At 36.8% G+C, this 16,183-nt stretch overlaps 1 protein-coding gene across 1 annotated transcript in view; it reads right to left on the bottom strand.

Moving 5' to 3' along the window:
• ATP6V1B2 (ATPase H+ transporting V1 subunit B2) overlaps positions 1-8,870 on the bottom strand; it is a 26,035-nt gene extending 17,165 nt beyond the window's left edge. Inside the window, exons 1-2 of the mRNA XM_021699029.2 lie at positions 8,647-8,870; positions 2,332-2,387 (exon numbers count right to left, since the gene is read on the bottom strand). Coding sequence (XP_021554704.1) covers positions 2,332-2,387; positions 8,647-8,782 — 192 coding nt within the window. The 5' untranslated portion in view covers positions 8,783-8,870. The remainder of the gene's footprint in view (positions 1-2,331; positions 2,388-8,646) is intronic.
• Positions 8,871-16,183: the final 7,313 nt, after the last annotated feature.

Below are 16,183 nucleotides of genomic sequence, written 5' to 3'. Positions count from 1 at the left end.
TTTTAAAGATTTTATTTATTTATTTGACAGAGAGAGACACAGCGAGAGAGGGAACACAAGCAGGGGGAGTGGGAGAGGGAGAAGCAGGCTCCTCGCAGAGCAGGGAGCCCGATGCGGGACTCGATCCCAGGACCCTGGGATCATGACCTGAGCTGAAGGCAGTCGCTTAACCAACTGAGCCACCCAGGCGCCCCTCAAAGATGTTTTCTAAAGTCCTTCTCCTTACTGACTCTCATAGCACCCCAACTTAGCCTTCATAGCACTTACTAAATAGGTATGTGTTTATCTGCATTATATCTGCTTCTTCCCTTCGTGATGCTCCACTGGGGGAGGACCCACTGTTCCCCCATCATATCTTCTGCTCTGAGCTCAGTGCTTAACATAATTGAAACGTGAATATTTTGGGGGCACCTGGGTGACTCAGTCAGTTAAATGTTGACTTCAGCTCAGGTCATGATCTCAGGGTCCTGGAATTGGGCTCTGCTTGTCCCTCTCCCTCTGCCCCTCCCCCTGCTCATGCTCTCTCTCCCTCTTCCCTCTCAAATAAATAAAATCTTAAAAAAAAAAAAAAAAAAAACAAATATTGTTTTCAGTAACATAGTTACCAACAAAAAAGTTTCATGTTTTTAAAATGTGAGCCCAAAATGTTATCTAATAAAGACTATAGGAAAAAAATAAAAGGATAAAAAAAACAAAAACAAAGAAAGCTTCCTATCTTTTCCTCAAAAATGTGTAGGCTCCCCTCTTTCACAAGACATTTAATGGGCACCTACCTCAACCTTGTACAAACTGAGTGCACTATATTGAGACTTTGAATCAAACTGTAGACTAGTCTGAGACTGGCCGGAGGTAAATTTGTTACGTTTAATCCTGAGGTTAATTTGTATAGGTACCTTGTCATGCATAAAAATATAATATTTATTATATTTATATATATATATAAATATACTTATTTATATAGAAGTATAAAACTGAAGAGACAATGCATTTTGCCCTTTGTTTTATGAACTGTTTTTCAATTTATTTTCTGCTTCCAGAGGGGTCACATGCCAAACATATTTCCATCATTACTTTTCTCAACAAACTAGTAATTGTGTGCCTTTCCCCTAAACCACCCCAACACCAACCAGTATATAATTACTGTTCTAGAGAGCATACTATATAAATTATTTTCTCTGAAGATATTTTGATCATAGAGCTCAGGTAGGAGGCTTTCCCTAGGGTATTCAGTTATGGTCTATATTCTATGTCACTTTTTCTATGATAACAGTAATAGTGTTTATAATTCTTATGTATAGGTGTGGCTAAAAAACCAATTAAAACCAAACTAAAAACTGTTCTTTGCTTTAGGTTTAGGGTTTAGAGATAGGTTTAAGGTTTTAATCACTGTCGAGATAATCTGTTCTTGTTTATTTGTTACTTGAATACCAGTGTCAGGCCCTCAAAGATAAAAGTAACTTTGTTTATTCACTCAAAGACTTTAAAATTTAGTAAAAAAAGACAAATACTATTAACAAATAATTTTAACACATGGAAGTCTATGACAAGAACCATAGGATACCATATAGCTATACAATAACCTACAGGTTATAAAACACACTCATATATTATTGTTTTTCCTCAGTAAACCTATGAGGTAGGATTGACTAAAAAAAAAAAAAAATTTTTTTTTTTTTTTTTAAATTTTGCAGATGAGCTATTCTAACAGAATCCATAGTTGATCACTACTGGAATCCAGTCTTCTGACTTTTGATTTAAAACTCATCCCCGGGGCACCTGGGTGGCTCAGTCGTTAAGCATCTGCCTTCAGCTCAGGTCATGATCCCAGGGTCCTGGGATCAAGCCCCGCATTGGGCTCCCTGCTCGGCAGGAGGCCTGCTTCTCCCTCTCCCAGTCCCCTTGCTTGTGTTCCCTTTCTCACTGTGTCTCTCTCTGTCAAATAAATAAATAAAATCTTAAAAAAAAAAAAAAATAAATAAATAAAATAAAACTCGTCCCCTGGGCGCCTGAGTGGCTCAGTCGTTAAGCGTCTGCCTTCAGCTCAGGTCGTGATCCCAGGCTCCTGGGATCGAGGCCCACATTGGGCTCCCTGCTCCATGGGAAGCCTGCTTCTCCCTCTCTCACTCCCCCTGCTTGTGTTCCCTCTCTCGCTGTGTCTCTCTCTGTCAAATAAAATCTTTAAAAAAAAAAAAACAAACCTCATCCCCTATATAGCACTGACACTCAGACGAAAGAGTGGGTTAAAAATCATAACATAAGATTTAAAGTGTATTGAACAGGATTTAATGCCATGTTTTTACATAAATGGTTAAATGATCACAGTGGTATTACCTTAACATGATCTAAGATCACTAGTGGACCATTGACTCCTGATACTGTCTTGTATGCTAGAAAAAAACAGAAGAATCACCTTTAGTCAAACAGGACAACAACCTACAATTACCTCTGTAGTATTACCAAAAAGCTCCTCTCTCTACGGCACCTATTATAATATGGAGCACTCAAACAGTTACAAAATTTAATTGAATTTATAAAATATACCTGTGCCTGTACAACTTTTCATTATCCACCTTCATCCAACCAAAAACATTTTGCATTATTATTATTATTTTTTAACATTTTGCATTCTTACTGTAAGTCACTTGGTTTTAAGGACCCAGAATACAAAAACAAAGAAGGCACACAGGGGCAGAGTCCTTTCAAGAGTTCCCAGTTTTATATGGAGAAGGGGGAAGAGTTAAGGGCTGTAACAGAGGTGTACAGAGGGTTTGTGGGAGCAGAGGAAAAACCTAGCAGTAGTTCTTACCTAGAAGAGAAAAGGAAATGTTTTAAAGAAGAGGTGGCACTTAGCAAAGTAGATAAGGGAAAGGAAAGCCTCAACAACTTTAAGCACAAGTGACAAGACTCACAAAGGAAATCTGAGAAACTGTCATCTGTGAGGTAAAAAGCCATAATTAAATGATGTCATAAAAACTACAGGGAAAAGAGCTTTCAGAAGAGGGGAGTGGGCAATGGGATGAAAGGCCAGAGGTCAAATAAGATCCTTAAAAAAAAAAGTCAAATGTTACTGTCAGTTTAGAGGCTTCTATTTTCTACTGCAAATTATTCTCTAGGAATAAACTACCAATCTATAAGGCTCTACTCAAATCCTTCATTTTAGAAAGGAGATATCCTGCAACCCTACCACACCTACAAACATGTCAAATGTAATGGTAATTAGGTATAAAACAGAACGCTCAGGAGACTGTAATTCTAATGTCAGAATTAATTAAATTCCATAATCAGAACAGCTGAAAAAAAATAAATGAAGAAAACTTATTACAAAGCATTGAATACATTGTAAGAAACTGTCAACTAATTGAGATTTTTTTCACTTGCTTGATTTCTTGTGAGGTCTTGGGACAGACATTTCTGGCACAAATGTAGACTCCCAAGAATGAGGAAACCATTTAATATATCTAATCTGTCCACTCAAGGGGCTTAAGAACTTAAAAACAGGAAGCAAGCGCCCTGGTACAAATGCTGTGAGCAGGAAAGCACCATCAGGGGCACTTACTTGTCATTCATACTCATAGGACATTTAAACCTGATACCAAATATTTGCCTGAGTATCTGTAATTGTAATTATCTCAAAAGAGACTCCCAAATGACTTTTTTAACCTTAGATAATAAAAGGCAAGTCACAAATTTAAAGACTTAAGTTACGCGAATGGATGGTAATGTAAAAGAATTAATCATTTGTTCCCTTTATAGAAAAACCTCAGCTGTCACACTTATTTTTATGAAAATCTTCCCCATTGTATGAAAATAAACACTCTTAAAAATAATTCCTACCCCTAAAAAATTTGTTGTTCTCATTTTTACTGTGTTCAAACATTCAATTTTTCAATCACTTTCTAAAATTGCTCCGTAGAAATGCAGAAGGAGCTACATTTGAAACATGTTTTCTTAGAACCCAGTTTTTAAAAATATAGAAACAACATCTCAAAACCTTCACTTAAAACAGTCAGGGATAGGAGGAAGGTATGGGCTGGTGAGGTTGGGGAGAGGATCTAGTTTTGAGATTTAGAAGCAACTGTTCTGAATAAAATGTAACCAACAAAATCCTTCAGGTTCTGAAAATTCTCTCTACTTTTTCCACCATGATTTTCACCTCCTTTAACTTTAACCTCTACAACAAAATGCCTCAGAATCTCATGTTTAAATTCAAGCTCATTTAAAATTATTAAGTTTTGCCAGTCACAAGCAAAAGCATGACCAAGAAAAAGAAACACTAGTCATTGTTTTTGTGGGAAACAGTGAATCAAGCTGACTTTTATTAAGATTCTACTTCATCAAAAAGTCTCTAAATTTGCAATGTATATAGCCTTTAAAAAGCCTATAAATAACCATTCAAACTAACTGATTAATATCTACACCACCAATATACATTTAATAAGTACTTGTCAGGAATTCTCACTTAATCTCCATAAAAGATCTATGAGTTAACTAATATTCCAAGTTTTAGAAGAGAAAAATGACACTCAGAAATCAAGTAACTTGCCCAAGGATCTGAACTTGCATAGTCTGGCTCCAAAGTCACTTGTTCTTTTAACTCTGTACTGCAGCTCAAATTCCAAAACTGAACTGGTTATTTTTTGTGGCCTGGTACATTCTTGTAATTATTTGCAAGACTTACGTAGCTATACTACTCAAAATAATTTCACGAGTCTGCAACTTTAGCTATGAAAAAGTAAGCTATTTTTACTATTCAATGCACTGGACAGTATTTCCCTTGTGTCTACATTTTGTACTACTGCTAAACAATCTTTCTCTAATGGGAGTATAGCCACTGGAAGAGTTTTTTAAGCAGAAAAGGGAGAATCTAATTACTACTGCTTACTTCAGCAGTTTCCCCTCACTGCAAAACACACACACACAAAAATGCAAGGAGACTACTTCGGATACAAATCAGAGCTTAAGCAACATGCTTGCTTTAAATTAAACTGACATATACAAACTGAATTAATAAATGTTATAACCCAAACCCAAACCCAAATAAAAGTATCACCAGACTTTACATTTGGTGAGTGCTTCACACTTACACAGAATGTCTTCAGATAGGTTACCTCATTTCAGGCTCACAAAATGCTGGGAGGTAGGCAAGGCTGATATACCCACTGGACACTTAAACTAAGGCTCTGAGAAATTTATTACTCAAGGGGAGAACCAGACTTAGTACTGGTTTTTTGTTTGTTTGGCTTCCCCCCTACCCCTAATTCTAAGTTTGGTATTCTATGACCTTATAATATTTCTGAACTTAGTCTCCAATATAATTTAAAAATATAGATGACAGAGTCCCTAATATTTGGATTACAAACAGGCACTAGAAGACAGTTTGTATAGGAACTATAGCTCTCTTCCATGATAATAAAATTATTTAAAAAAATACAAGCAAAGAAAATATCAAACACCATTTAACTCTAAACAGTTATTTATCCAGCCTTCCTCACCATTAACAGCCCAAAGCAGAGAGAACAGTTTCAAGAAAGGCTGCCAAAGACATTAAGCTGCTCTTCTAAAAAGTCAAAACCCATTCACAAGTTATATAAACATTTCTATTTACCAAAATAATGAACACTCTTCTTATGAAAATTTCCAAATGAATGAGAAGTTAGATCCGCAGGGGATACTCAGAACTTCTGACAACACTGACACGTGTTTACATTACATGGTGAACATATCTTACAACCAAAAAGTTACATCTCTGATTCTGAACTATCAAGCAGGCAATAAATATTTATGGAGTAATATTTCAAAACCAAAATCCACAAAGGTTTTAAGCAGCACATGTTTTGTCAGATGACATCCTCTTCCTCCTGCAGGATATGAGATTGTTCAACACTAGTAACACCACTTAATGATTGTGAAATTTTCAGAGAGAAAAGTAGACAGTCATTGCACAAGAGATCCAGTACTCTAGCCTCCACCTTATTAGCAAAACAAAAACCTCCCCTGGCAATCATCTTCTATTGTGCAAGAACAGTAGAGACCCACACCCTGACAGGTGGGCAATGAGGGAGAGGTTCTAGAAAAAGTAGGCCTATGATTCCTTTAGTTTACTTTTCATTGAGGCTACCTCTGCTTTATGAAATAAGAAACTTAAGGTCAGTTCTAATCTAAGGTCTCAAGAACAATGGAAATTATCTAATTCAAAATGTTCAGTGTCAAAAAGTTCAATATGTATTACTGAACTTTGCTCAAAGTTTAAACAACAATTAAGTTTTCTTTCTTGTGAATTTAGAAATTCAACTAAAGTGCTCAAGATAACTTTAAGGCTACGTATCTCATTTTCCATTTCTTGTTAAAAGACCCAGTATTGTGAAGTTGTTTTAAAACAGGATCCAATTTGTACAGCAGTACTGCCAATATTAACAGTCCCATTCCTTCATTCAAAAGCACACATTAAATAACTACAATAACATACCACCTAAGATGGTATAATCAATCTTTAGAAAAATTAAGAGGTTAATCAGTATTTATTCAGAGGCAGTTAAAACTGTGGGGCTAGAATCAAGAATGTGGCAATATAAGAAAAGGATGATATTCAAATGTAGTTAGCTGTTAGTCTAAGTATGGTATCATTTATGCTTTTTAGAATAACCCGGGTACAGAAAAGTAACTCAACCAAGTGTCCCAACTCCCTACTCTGATTCCAGCCACATTAAGAATCTACTAAACTATTAGAACAAGGGGTTTAAACGCAAGTTATAAAACAATTACAAGATACCTTCTATGTGTCAAGCACTGTGCTAGGCACTGAGGATACAAAAAGGATTCCTGAGGTTCAGTTTTAAGCAACCACTTTGTCAGGAGGAATCTCATCTGGAATTCTTTAGCCACTGGCTAAGCACACAAAGAATACTGAAAAAGCATACTCATCTCCCTTAAGGGTTAACAATCATGGAGTACTTTTGAAACAATTATTTCAGTTAATACTCTTCGAATTGACATAGAATGAATAATTGTATGGAAACTGACTACTGCACCCTTATAATCTTATAATCTTTTCCTAGAAGCACCAATAATGTCTGTCTACCCAAAGAAAAGCAAAGCATGCAAATGCAATTCATAAAAGAGAATGTGAATTGTTAGGTATAAAATTGTCAAAATCTATAGAATCTGTTAATTTCCTGAAACATTTACTTCAGCTTGTATAAACCTCCAATAGGCAGTCTCAGATAATTCAGATAATTCCCACTGTAAAAAGTACATTTCAGCAAACCACTGGAATCAACTGTGTTTTCCTTCTTCCTCACACTGCAGTGCTGTCATATGACCTAGTGACAGATCAGGATGGGATTAGTCAGACTGGAGGGCGGCTAGACTGAAACCCTTCATCTGAAATTCTTTTTAACCAATGAGCCACCCACAAACAGGCATTCTGGCAACTAACCAGTGCAAACATAGTCTCACCACCTGGCGAAACATCAGCTTTCCCAAGTTTTAAAAAGAGTCTATTTCCAGGGCTCATCCCCAATTCCGAAGGAAGCTGTGAAGAGATCTGGTGCTACACAACTGTATTGTTTAGTAATCAAAAAAGGCATTTCTTTTGGAACTACTGGGTAGTCCACTTAAAACCTCATTTATTAAGGCAGGTTTTTGGTTTTTTTTTTTTTATAATCACAACACTTAAACATGCATATGATATTATTCTGCACATAATACTATATAATATGGCCAAAGCTACTCGGCTCCCCAGGATAGCCTTGCACTTAATTGTGTTAGGTTTAACTCCTCAGTAAATGAAGAGACAATGGTAAAAAAAAGGACCAGCGAGAATTAAACGGAATTTTAGAGGCGCCTGCTGGCTCAGTCGGTTGAGCAGGCGACTCTTGATCTCAGTGAGTTCAAGCCCCGTGTTGAGCTCCACGCTGGGCGTGGAGCCTACTTTTAAAAAAAAGGTGGGGGGATTTTAGTTTCTGCTCTGCCAATAACTGCTTAAAGTCTGGCAAGTCCTGTCCCTCCCAGCACCTTAAGCTTCCCACTGTAAAATGAGAGGGTTAGAGTAGATGACCTGCAGGGTACTTTTCAGCTGTAGCTTCTCTGATACCAAGGTGTCCTCCTGTGGAGCAGCCCCTCCACAGAACATCTCCCTCTGGCTGCGGGCCTGACCATCAACGAAAGGCCAGACCACGTCAGCGTTGGCACTACATAGTCTCCTTCGGCAGGAACTCCTGACCAGCCCTGAAGATCTACACTGGTGGGAGGAGATGGGAAGGGGCGTTCCCTCGACCCCTACAAATCCAATTGAGGTTAGGGGATGATTAAGATTGAAGTGACAAGAAGCGGACTTCCTTTAGAGACAAGAAGCAAGAGCCCAAGTGTGCCCCCAGTCTAGGGAAGTTGGAGAGCGCGGGCTATAGCCAGGAGCCCACCAACCCCAGGAAAAAGTTCTCGTCGATGCTCTTGCCCTCCGCCCACCTATTTTACGAAAACATCAGATACATCAGATACACTCAAATCTTCTAGAGACAGACTAAGGAGTCAGAGTAGGTGGGATGAGAGAGGGAAAAATAAATGCCCCCTCCCCCGCTAAGCAGGTGAATGGAAGCAAGAGACTGAGCTAAGGAGCAAGACAGGACTTGTCTTTTGTCTGATACTCACTGAGGCGAGGCTGGGAAAGGTAGTTCCGGCTAACTGCCAGCGCTTGCTCCCGAGATCCCACCACAGGCCCACTGGTGGGCACGGGTAGCTCGGGTGCGGCCCCGTTCACGATCCCCCGCATTGCCCGCAGCGCCATCTTGTCTCCTCCGTCCCGACTGGCCCCGTAGCCGCGCCGCGCAGGCGCGGATATAGCAGGGGTGGCCTGTGCTCCCGGCTCCGCCCACGCGCGCTGCGGAGCCCCGGCCCGCCCCGCCCCCTTAGCAGCTCACCTCCCGCAGCCTCGTGACTCGGGTTCCGCGTGGGCGGGGTTGAGTCCGCGCACTGGCGAAAGGAGCTGACCAGCGTGCTGCGAGCGAGGGTGCTGGGCCAGGCACAGAAGAGAAGCGTTAAGAGGGTCCCAGATAGAAAGGCAAGACTTAAGAACGAGAAGCAAGGAAAAAAGGATGCGCATGAAGGGAGGGAGGGGGAAGAAAGGCGAGCACGTACAAGAAAAGGTCAACTGGTGTCATTTTCATGACAATGAATGAAGAAAACTCTGAAAGTTCTGAAAAAGCACTTTGAAAAACAAACATTAAACCTATTCTAGTTATTAACATAGGGCACTATGTGCCATCATTTCTTGCACTTTACTATCTTCCTATCCAATTTATTCACTTATGTATCCATTCAAAAAACATATAGTGGACTATTTAGGGCGGTGTGAAACACAAAGTGTAACATATTTCTATATTATTTTAGAGATAGAACTTATACAAGAATGACTAGGTGGTTGTGGGAGGTGACAGTCCCCGCTTAGGGCCTGAGTGGTTGAATTGATTGTGGTGCTGTTTATAGGTAGAGAATAGAGAAGGAAGTGAAAAACCTCGCGGGTGGTGGTGGAGGAAAAGAGAAAAGCTAATCAGGGATGTGTTAAATTCCCAGTGGAATATTCTGAAAGAGATTTCTATTGGATTATATAGGTCAATGCCTCACAAGAAGATATCTATGCTAAACTGAGATCAAAATTTCTAACTTATCACCATGTAGGTAACATGGGAATAAAAGAGGTAAGTCAGAGAATGTGTGTACTGTGGGGAGACGCTAAAGACAACCTCTAAGGGATCACTAAGATCACTAAGATCAAATGAAGAGTATCCTGCAATCAAATTTGGAATGATATTAGAGTTGGGAAAACCTAGAACACATGTCCTAGAAGCAAAAGGAAGAGAAAAATCTTAAGGACAGATTATTGTATAATGCCAAAAACTGAAGAGAAGGCAAATGATCGAAGTATTACAAATATTCATTGTATTTGGCCATTAGAAAACCATTGTGATATGATGGGGAGATGGATGCTTAATAGAGAACAATAAACTTTTGCACGTATGTGAAAATTTTAGGGTTTGAACGGTATGTCTGGATGGTATATTACAGATTAAGTGAGTGTTACTTGGTTATTTAAAGTCTATTCTAGGTCAGTCTCATTTCTATGCCCTTTGGTATAAATGCCCACAGCTCTTTTGAACCATATAACTGAAGCAAGCATTCCTTAATTTCGAGTGATACTGAGTATCATTTAGCATGTCTTAATAATTATAGAAAAGAAAGGGAAAACAATATGAGATACCATTTTGATTTGTGACAATGACAACAATTAAGTTGGCAAGAACATAAGGGAACAAGAATTTTCATATTTCATTGCTAAAGGTATAACTGGTATATTATCTAGAAAAGCAATTCAGATTCATCTATCATCTATTTATCTATACCAGTATATATGATAAATATTTTCAATTACATATTAATTAAATACATATACATATACATCACATATATTATTATATGATATGTGATCTATATTGATCTATATACATATACATGGATATATACAGTCATATTCATTGAAACATTTTGAAATACCAAAAATCTAGAAATAAACTAGATGACCATTCATAAGTTATGGCCTATCCAGTCAAAGGTACTCCTTAACCTTTGAAGAATTCAGCATAGCCTTAAGTGTTGAAATTAAAAATAAAAAATCCTTCAAAATAAATTAAGTTTTTTAAAAAGCAATTGCAAAGTAGATTAATTTGTATACATTTTAAGTAATATATAAATATGTAGTATTATAAATATATATGTAAAAATGTATATAAGTATAAATGTAGTTACATGTATAAAGAAGTATGTATGTAGATATATGCATATATGTACATATGTGAGAGAATTCTACTTCTTTAAAAAAGATTTTATTTATTTGAGAGAGAGAGCACAAGTGGGGGGGGAAGAGCAGAGGGAGAGGGAGAAGTAGACTTCCTGTTGAATAGGGAACCTGACATGGGGCTTGATCCCAGACCCCGAGATCATGACCTGAGCCAAATGTAGGTGTTTAGCCAACTGAGCCACCAAGGCACCCCAAGAGAATTCTACTTTTAATTTAATAATCTGTCTGTATAGTTTCAATCCTTTAATAGGTTTTTGCACTGAGTTTTTTTTCCATATATACAACAGCTTCTTTTTTTTTTTAATAAAAATTACAATCTGGTATTCTCATGTTAACTTTTCATAATAAGTATGTTTCAAATATGAATATCAAACTATTAGCTATTTTTACACCTGTTTTTCTTGTCTAGAATTTATTTTCAATCAAACAAGTAATACAGTAATTTATTCTTGTTTTTTAAAAAAATGTGCACAATACAAATAAGTCAAAAGTTTCTCTTGATTTCCATCCAGTTCCATCCAAAGGGAACCACTCTTGTCAATTTGATAGGTATCTGTATAGATTTGAAGTGTGTGTAGGTATTTAATATAAATAGGATGATGTTGTACATACCATTCTGTGTTCTATAACTTGCTCTTTTTATTTAATAATAAATGAAAATAAATCCTGGGCATCATTCCATATCAATACATAAAAATTTACTTCATTGTTTTGAAACTTTATACAATATTCCAAATGTAGTTGATGTATCATCTCCTTTTTATGGACATTTAGATTGGCTCTACATTTTGAATAACAAAAAAAGTGAATTAATATAATTACAACTTTTATCTTTTTATCTTAGGAGTAGTTCAAAATTCTTATTTTTAAGAAGTTTTGTGTAATTTCTATTCTGCGAGCAGGAATCAGTTGTGGTCTACAGTGCATAAGCAAAGTATTAACCTCAAAATTTATTTTTTTAATTTTTAATTTAAATTCAATTTCATTAACATGTATTGTATTATTAGTTCCAGTGATTCATCAGTTGCTTACAACACCCAGTGCTCATTACGTCAAGTGCCCTCCTTAATGCCTATCACCCAGTTACCCCATCACCTCCACTCCAGCAACCCTCAGTTTGCTCCCTATAGCTAAGAGTCTCTTATGCTTTGCCTTCCTCTCTGTTTTCCTCTTATTTTATTTTTCCTTCCCTTCCCCTGTGTTCATCTGTTTTGTTTTTTAAATTTCACAATGAAATCATATGGTGTTTGTCTTTCTCTAGCTGACTTATTTCACTTAGCATAATACCCTCTAGTTCCAACATGTCATTGGAAATGGCAAGATTTCATTCTTTTTGATGACTGAGTAATATTCCATTGTGTGTATATATACCACTTCCTCTTTATCCATTCATCTGTTGATGGACATCTGGGCTCTTTCCATATTTTGGCTATTGTGGACATTGCTGCTAGAAACATTGGAGTGCAGGTGCCCCTTCTTTTCACTACATCTGTATCTTTGGGGTAAATACCTAGTAGTGCAATTGCTGGGTCATAGGGTAGCTCTATATTTAACATATTGACAAACCTCCATACTGTTTTCCAGAGTGGCTGCACAGTTTACATTCCCACCAACAGTGTAAGAGAGTTCCCCTTTCCCTACATCCTTGCCAACATCTGTTGTTTCCTGAGTTGTTAATTTTAGCCATTCTGATTGGTGTGAGGTGGTATCTCATTATGGTTTTAATTTGGATCTAACTGATGCTGAGTGATATTGAGCATTTTTTCATGTGTCTGTTGACCCTTTGTATGTCTTCTTTGGAGAAATGTATGTTCTTGTCTTCTGTCCATTTCTTGACTGGATTTTGTTGTTGTTTGGTTGTTGAGTTTGATAAGTTCTTTATGGATTTTGGATACTAGTCCTTTATCTGGTAAGTCATTTGCAAATATCTTCTCCCATCCCATAGGTTGTCTTTTAATTTTGTTGACTGTTTCCTTTGCTGTGCAAAAGCTTTTTATACTGATGGAGTTTCAATAGTTCATTTTTGTTTTTGTTTCTCTTGCTTTTGGAGATGTATCTAGCAAGAAATTGCTGTGGCCTAGGTCAAAGAGATTGCTGCCTGTGTTCTCCTCTAGGATTTTGACGGGTTCTGTCTCACATTTAGGTCTTTCATCCACTTTGAATTTATTTTAGTGTATGGTGTAAGAAAGTGGCTGTTTCATTTTTTTGCATGTTGCTGTCCAGTTTTCCCAACATCATTTGTTGAAGAGACTGTCTTTTTCCATTGGATATTCTTTCCTGCTGTGTTGAAGATTAGTTAACCATAGAGCTGAGAGTCCATTTTTGGTTTCTCTATTCTGTTCTGTTGATCTATGTGTCTGTTTTTGTGTCAGTGCCATATTGTCTTGATAATTATGGCTTTGTAATATAGCTTGGAGTCTGGAATTGCAATGCCCTAGGCTTTGGTTTTCTTTTTCAACATTCCTTTGGCTATTCAGGGTCTTTTCTGGTTCCATACAAATTTTAGGATTGTTTTTTCCAGCTCTGTGAAAAATATAACCTCAACATTTATTTAACAAATATTTGAGCAACTTATCATGTGTACTGGGTACTGTTCTAAGTTCTAGAGATATACCAGTAAATAAACAAAGTCTCTGTCCTCATGGCTCTTATAAGAGTGGGAAGGTCAGAAAACAAACAATACAGTAATAAAGTGCCTTTAAGAGTTTGTGTGATGAAAGGGTGAAGGACAGAAGATTTTAAGTGGTGTAGCCAGGGTCTTATGTAGACCTGAATGAAAAGAGAAAGAATGTCATGGGAGCTCCAGATGATGTGTGATCCGGGTAGAGACAATAGTAAGTGGAAAGTCCTGAGGCAGAATTAAAGTGGAGCTAGAATGAATTAAGCTAAGCAAAAAGCAGTAGGAGAGAGAGCTGGGGCAGGTCAGATAGAGCCTTGGAAGATATGGATAGGGGGTTTGAATTTTATTAGTGAGAGTAGAGAGTTTTTGAAGGAATAATGTTATCTGATTAGGCTTTACGAAGACATCTTGTTCTCCTGGGCAAAGAACTGAGACAGAAGACAAGAGAGAAACTGAGAGATCAGTTAGGATGCATTGTAACTGGTGAGCAGGGATGACTCAAACTAGACTGATGGCTCTCCTCAAGCACCTCCACAGCACTCTGGCCTTATCTCTATCACAGAACTCAGTGCTCTAATGACAGCACTGATAAGTGTCCATTTATATTTTTCTCCTCTGCTGTTCCTTTCTGTAATCTTAGATATAGAGCAAGGGTATTGGCAATGGGTTGTAGAGAAGAGTACAGTTAGGAGAAACATTATGAAAGGAAAAAGGATAGAGGTAAGTCTAAGATTGCTGTAAAACAGATGTCATTATCTGGGAACACATGGCAATCTGTGAATCCTTATAAAAAATGAACATTATTCATATGAGCATTTTTCATGGAGATGACCCATAGATTTTTATCAGATTCTCAAAGGAACATGGAACTCTTAAAAAAACAAAATAACGAAGGATCGCTGAGTAATTGGATAAGTGGCATATCCATTTATAGATTCACAGGTGTTAAATCAAATTTCTATATGATAGTGTCAGATAGTTGGTATTACTTGGCACCATCTCCAACTTCCTGGATGATTATAATTATTTTTATTTTATGATGATGTCAACAGATAACTAAAAAATAATAGTCAATTGAAATTGAACATATTTAAACACATTTCCTCATGTTTAAAAAAATATTTTCTTAATATAAAAAAAAGACAAAGGCCAAAACAAATATTTTACACATAGAAAAATACAGATAGGAAAATATGGAAAAATTTTAGTTTCTCTAATAGTGAAAAAATTCAAACTGAAACAACCATGAGGTTCCACTGCATCTGTTTTTAACAGTTTTATCAAAACTAACCAAATGATTTTTTTTAAGTGTTGGCAGTATTAGGGACTAAGAGGTGTGCCAACACATTTCTCCTTCCTTTGTAAATTGGCCAGTCCTTCTACAGAGCAACCTGGTATGGGTTAAGGATCACAAAACTGTTCATAGTGCTTGATCCAATAATTTGTTTTTGTAACCTCAAGAATGGGATTATTAACCAAAGTAAATACAACCATGTTTATAGCTTATTATAGCAATACTATTATTCACTGTAGCAAAAATGAAGTAATAACCTAAAATGTCTAACAATAGTGAACTAGACAAAGAATTTGTATCTATATCTATATAGGACTACTAATAATTTTATTTTTTAAGTAATTTTTAAAATTGAAGTATAGTTGTCACAAAATGTTACATTAGTTTCAGGTGTACAACATAGAGATTCAACAACTTTATACATTATGCTATTTTAGCCACAGGTGTAGCTACCATCTGTCACCATACACTGCTATTACAATACCGTTGACTATGTTCCCTATGCTATACCTTCATCCCCATGACTTATTCTTTCCATAACTGGAAGCCTGTATCTCTAACTCCTTTTCACCCATTTTGATCATCCCTGTACCCCCCTCCCCTCTGGCAACCACCAGTTTGTTCTCCGCATTTATGGGTCTGTTTCTGTTTTGTTTGTTTGTTTGTTTTGTCTTGTTTTGTTTTAGATTCCACATTTAAGTAAAATCTTATGGTATTTGTTTCTCAGTCTAACTTAGTTCACTTAGCATAATACCCTTTAGGTCCATCCATGTTTTTGCAAATGGCGGGATCTCATTCTTTTTTATGGTTGAGTAATATTCCATCTCACACACACACACACACACACACACATCATGTCTTCTTTATCCATTCAATTACTGATGGACACTTAGCCTGCTGTGAGCTGATACCTCATTATGGTTTTGATTTGCATTTCCCTGACGATTAGTGATGTTAAGTATCTTCTCATGTGTCTTTTGGCCATCTGCATGTATTCTTTGGAAAAATATCTATTCAGGTCCTCTGCCATTTTTAATTGGATTATTTGGTTTTTTTGGTATTGAGTCGTAAGTTCTTTATATATTTTGGATAGTAACACTTTATTGGTTATATCATTTGCAAATACTTCTCCCAATTTAGTTGGTCATCTTTTTATTTTGTTAATGGCTTCCTTTGCTATGCAAAAGCTTTTTTATTTTGGTGTAATCCCAATAGTTTATTTATGCTTTTATTTCCCTTTCCTTGAGAAAAATCCATGAATATGTTGCTAAGGGTGATGTCAGAGAGATGACCTCCTATGTTTTCTGCTAGGAGTTTAATGGTTTCAGGTCTCACATTTATGTCTTTTTTTTTTTAATGTTATGTCAATCACCACACATTACATCATTAGTTTTTGATGTAGTGTTCCATGATTCATTCT

Source organism: Neomonachus schauinslandi, chromosome 2, assembly GCF_002201575.2.
Source record: "Neomonachus schauinslandi chromosome 2, ASM220157v2, whole genome shotgun sequence".
Lineage (NCBI taxonomy): Eukaryota > Metazoa > Chordata > Mammalia > Carnivora > Phocidae > Neomonachus > Neomonachus schauinslandi.
The sequence above is the reverse complement of the archived record's forward strand: the minus strand, read 5'-3'. Positions and strand labels throughout refer to the sequence as shown.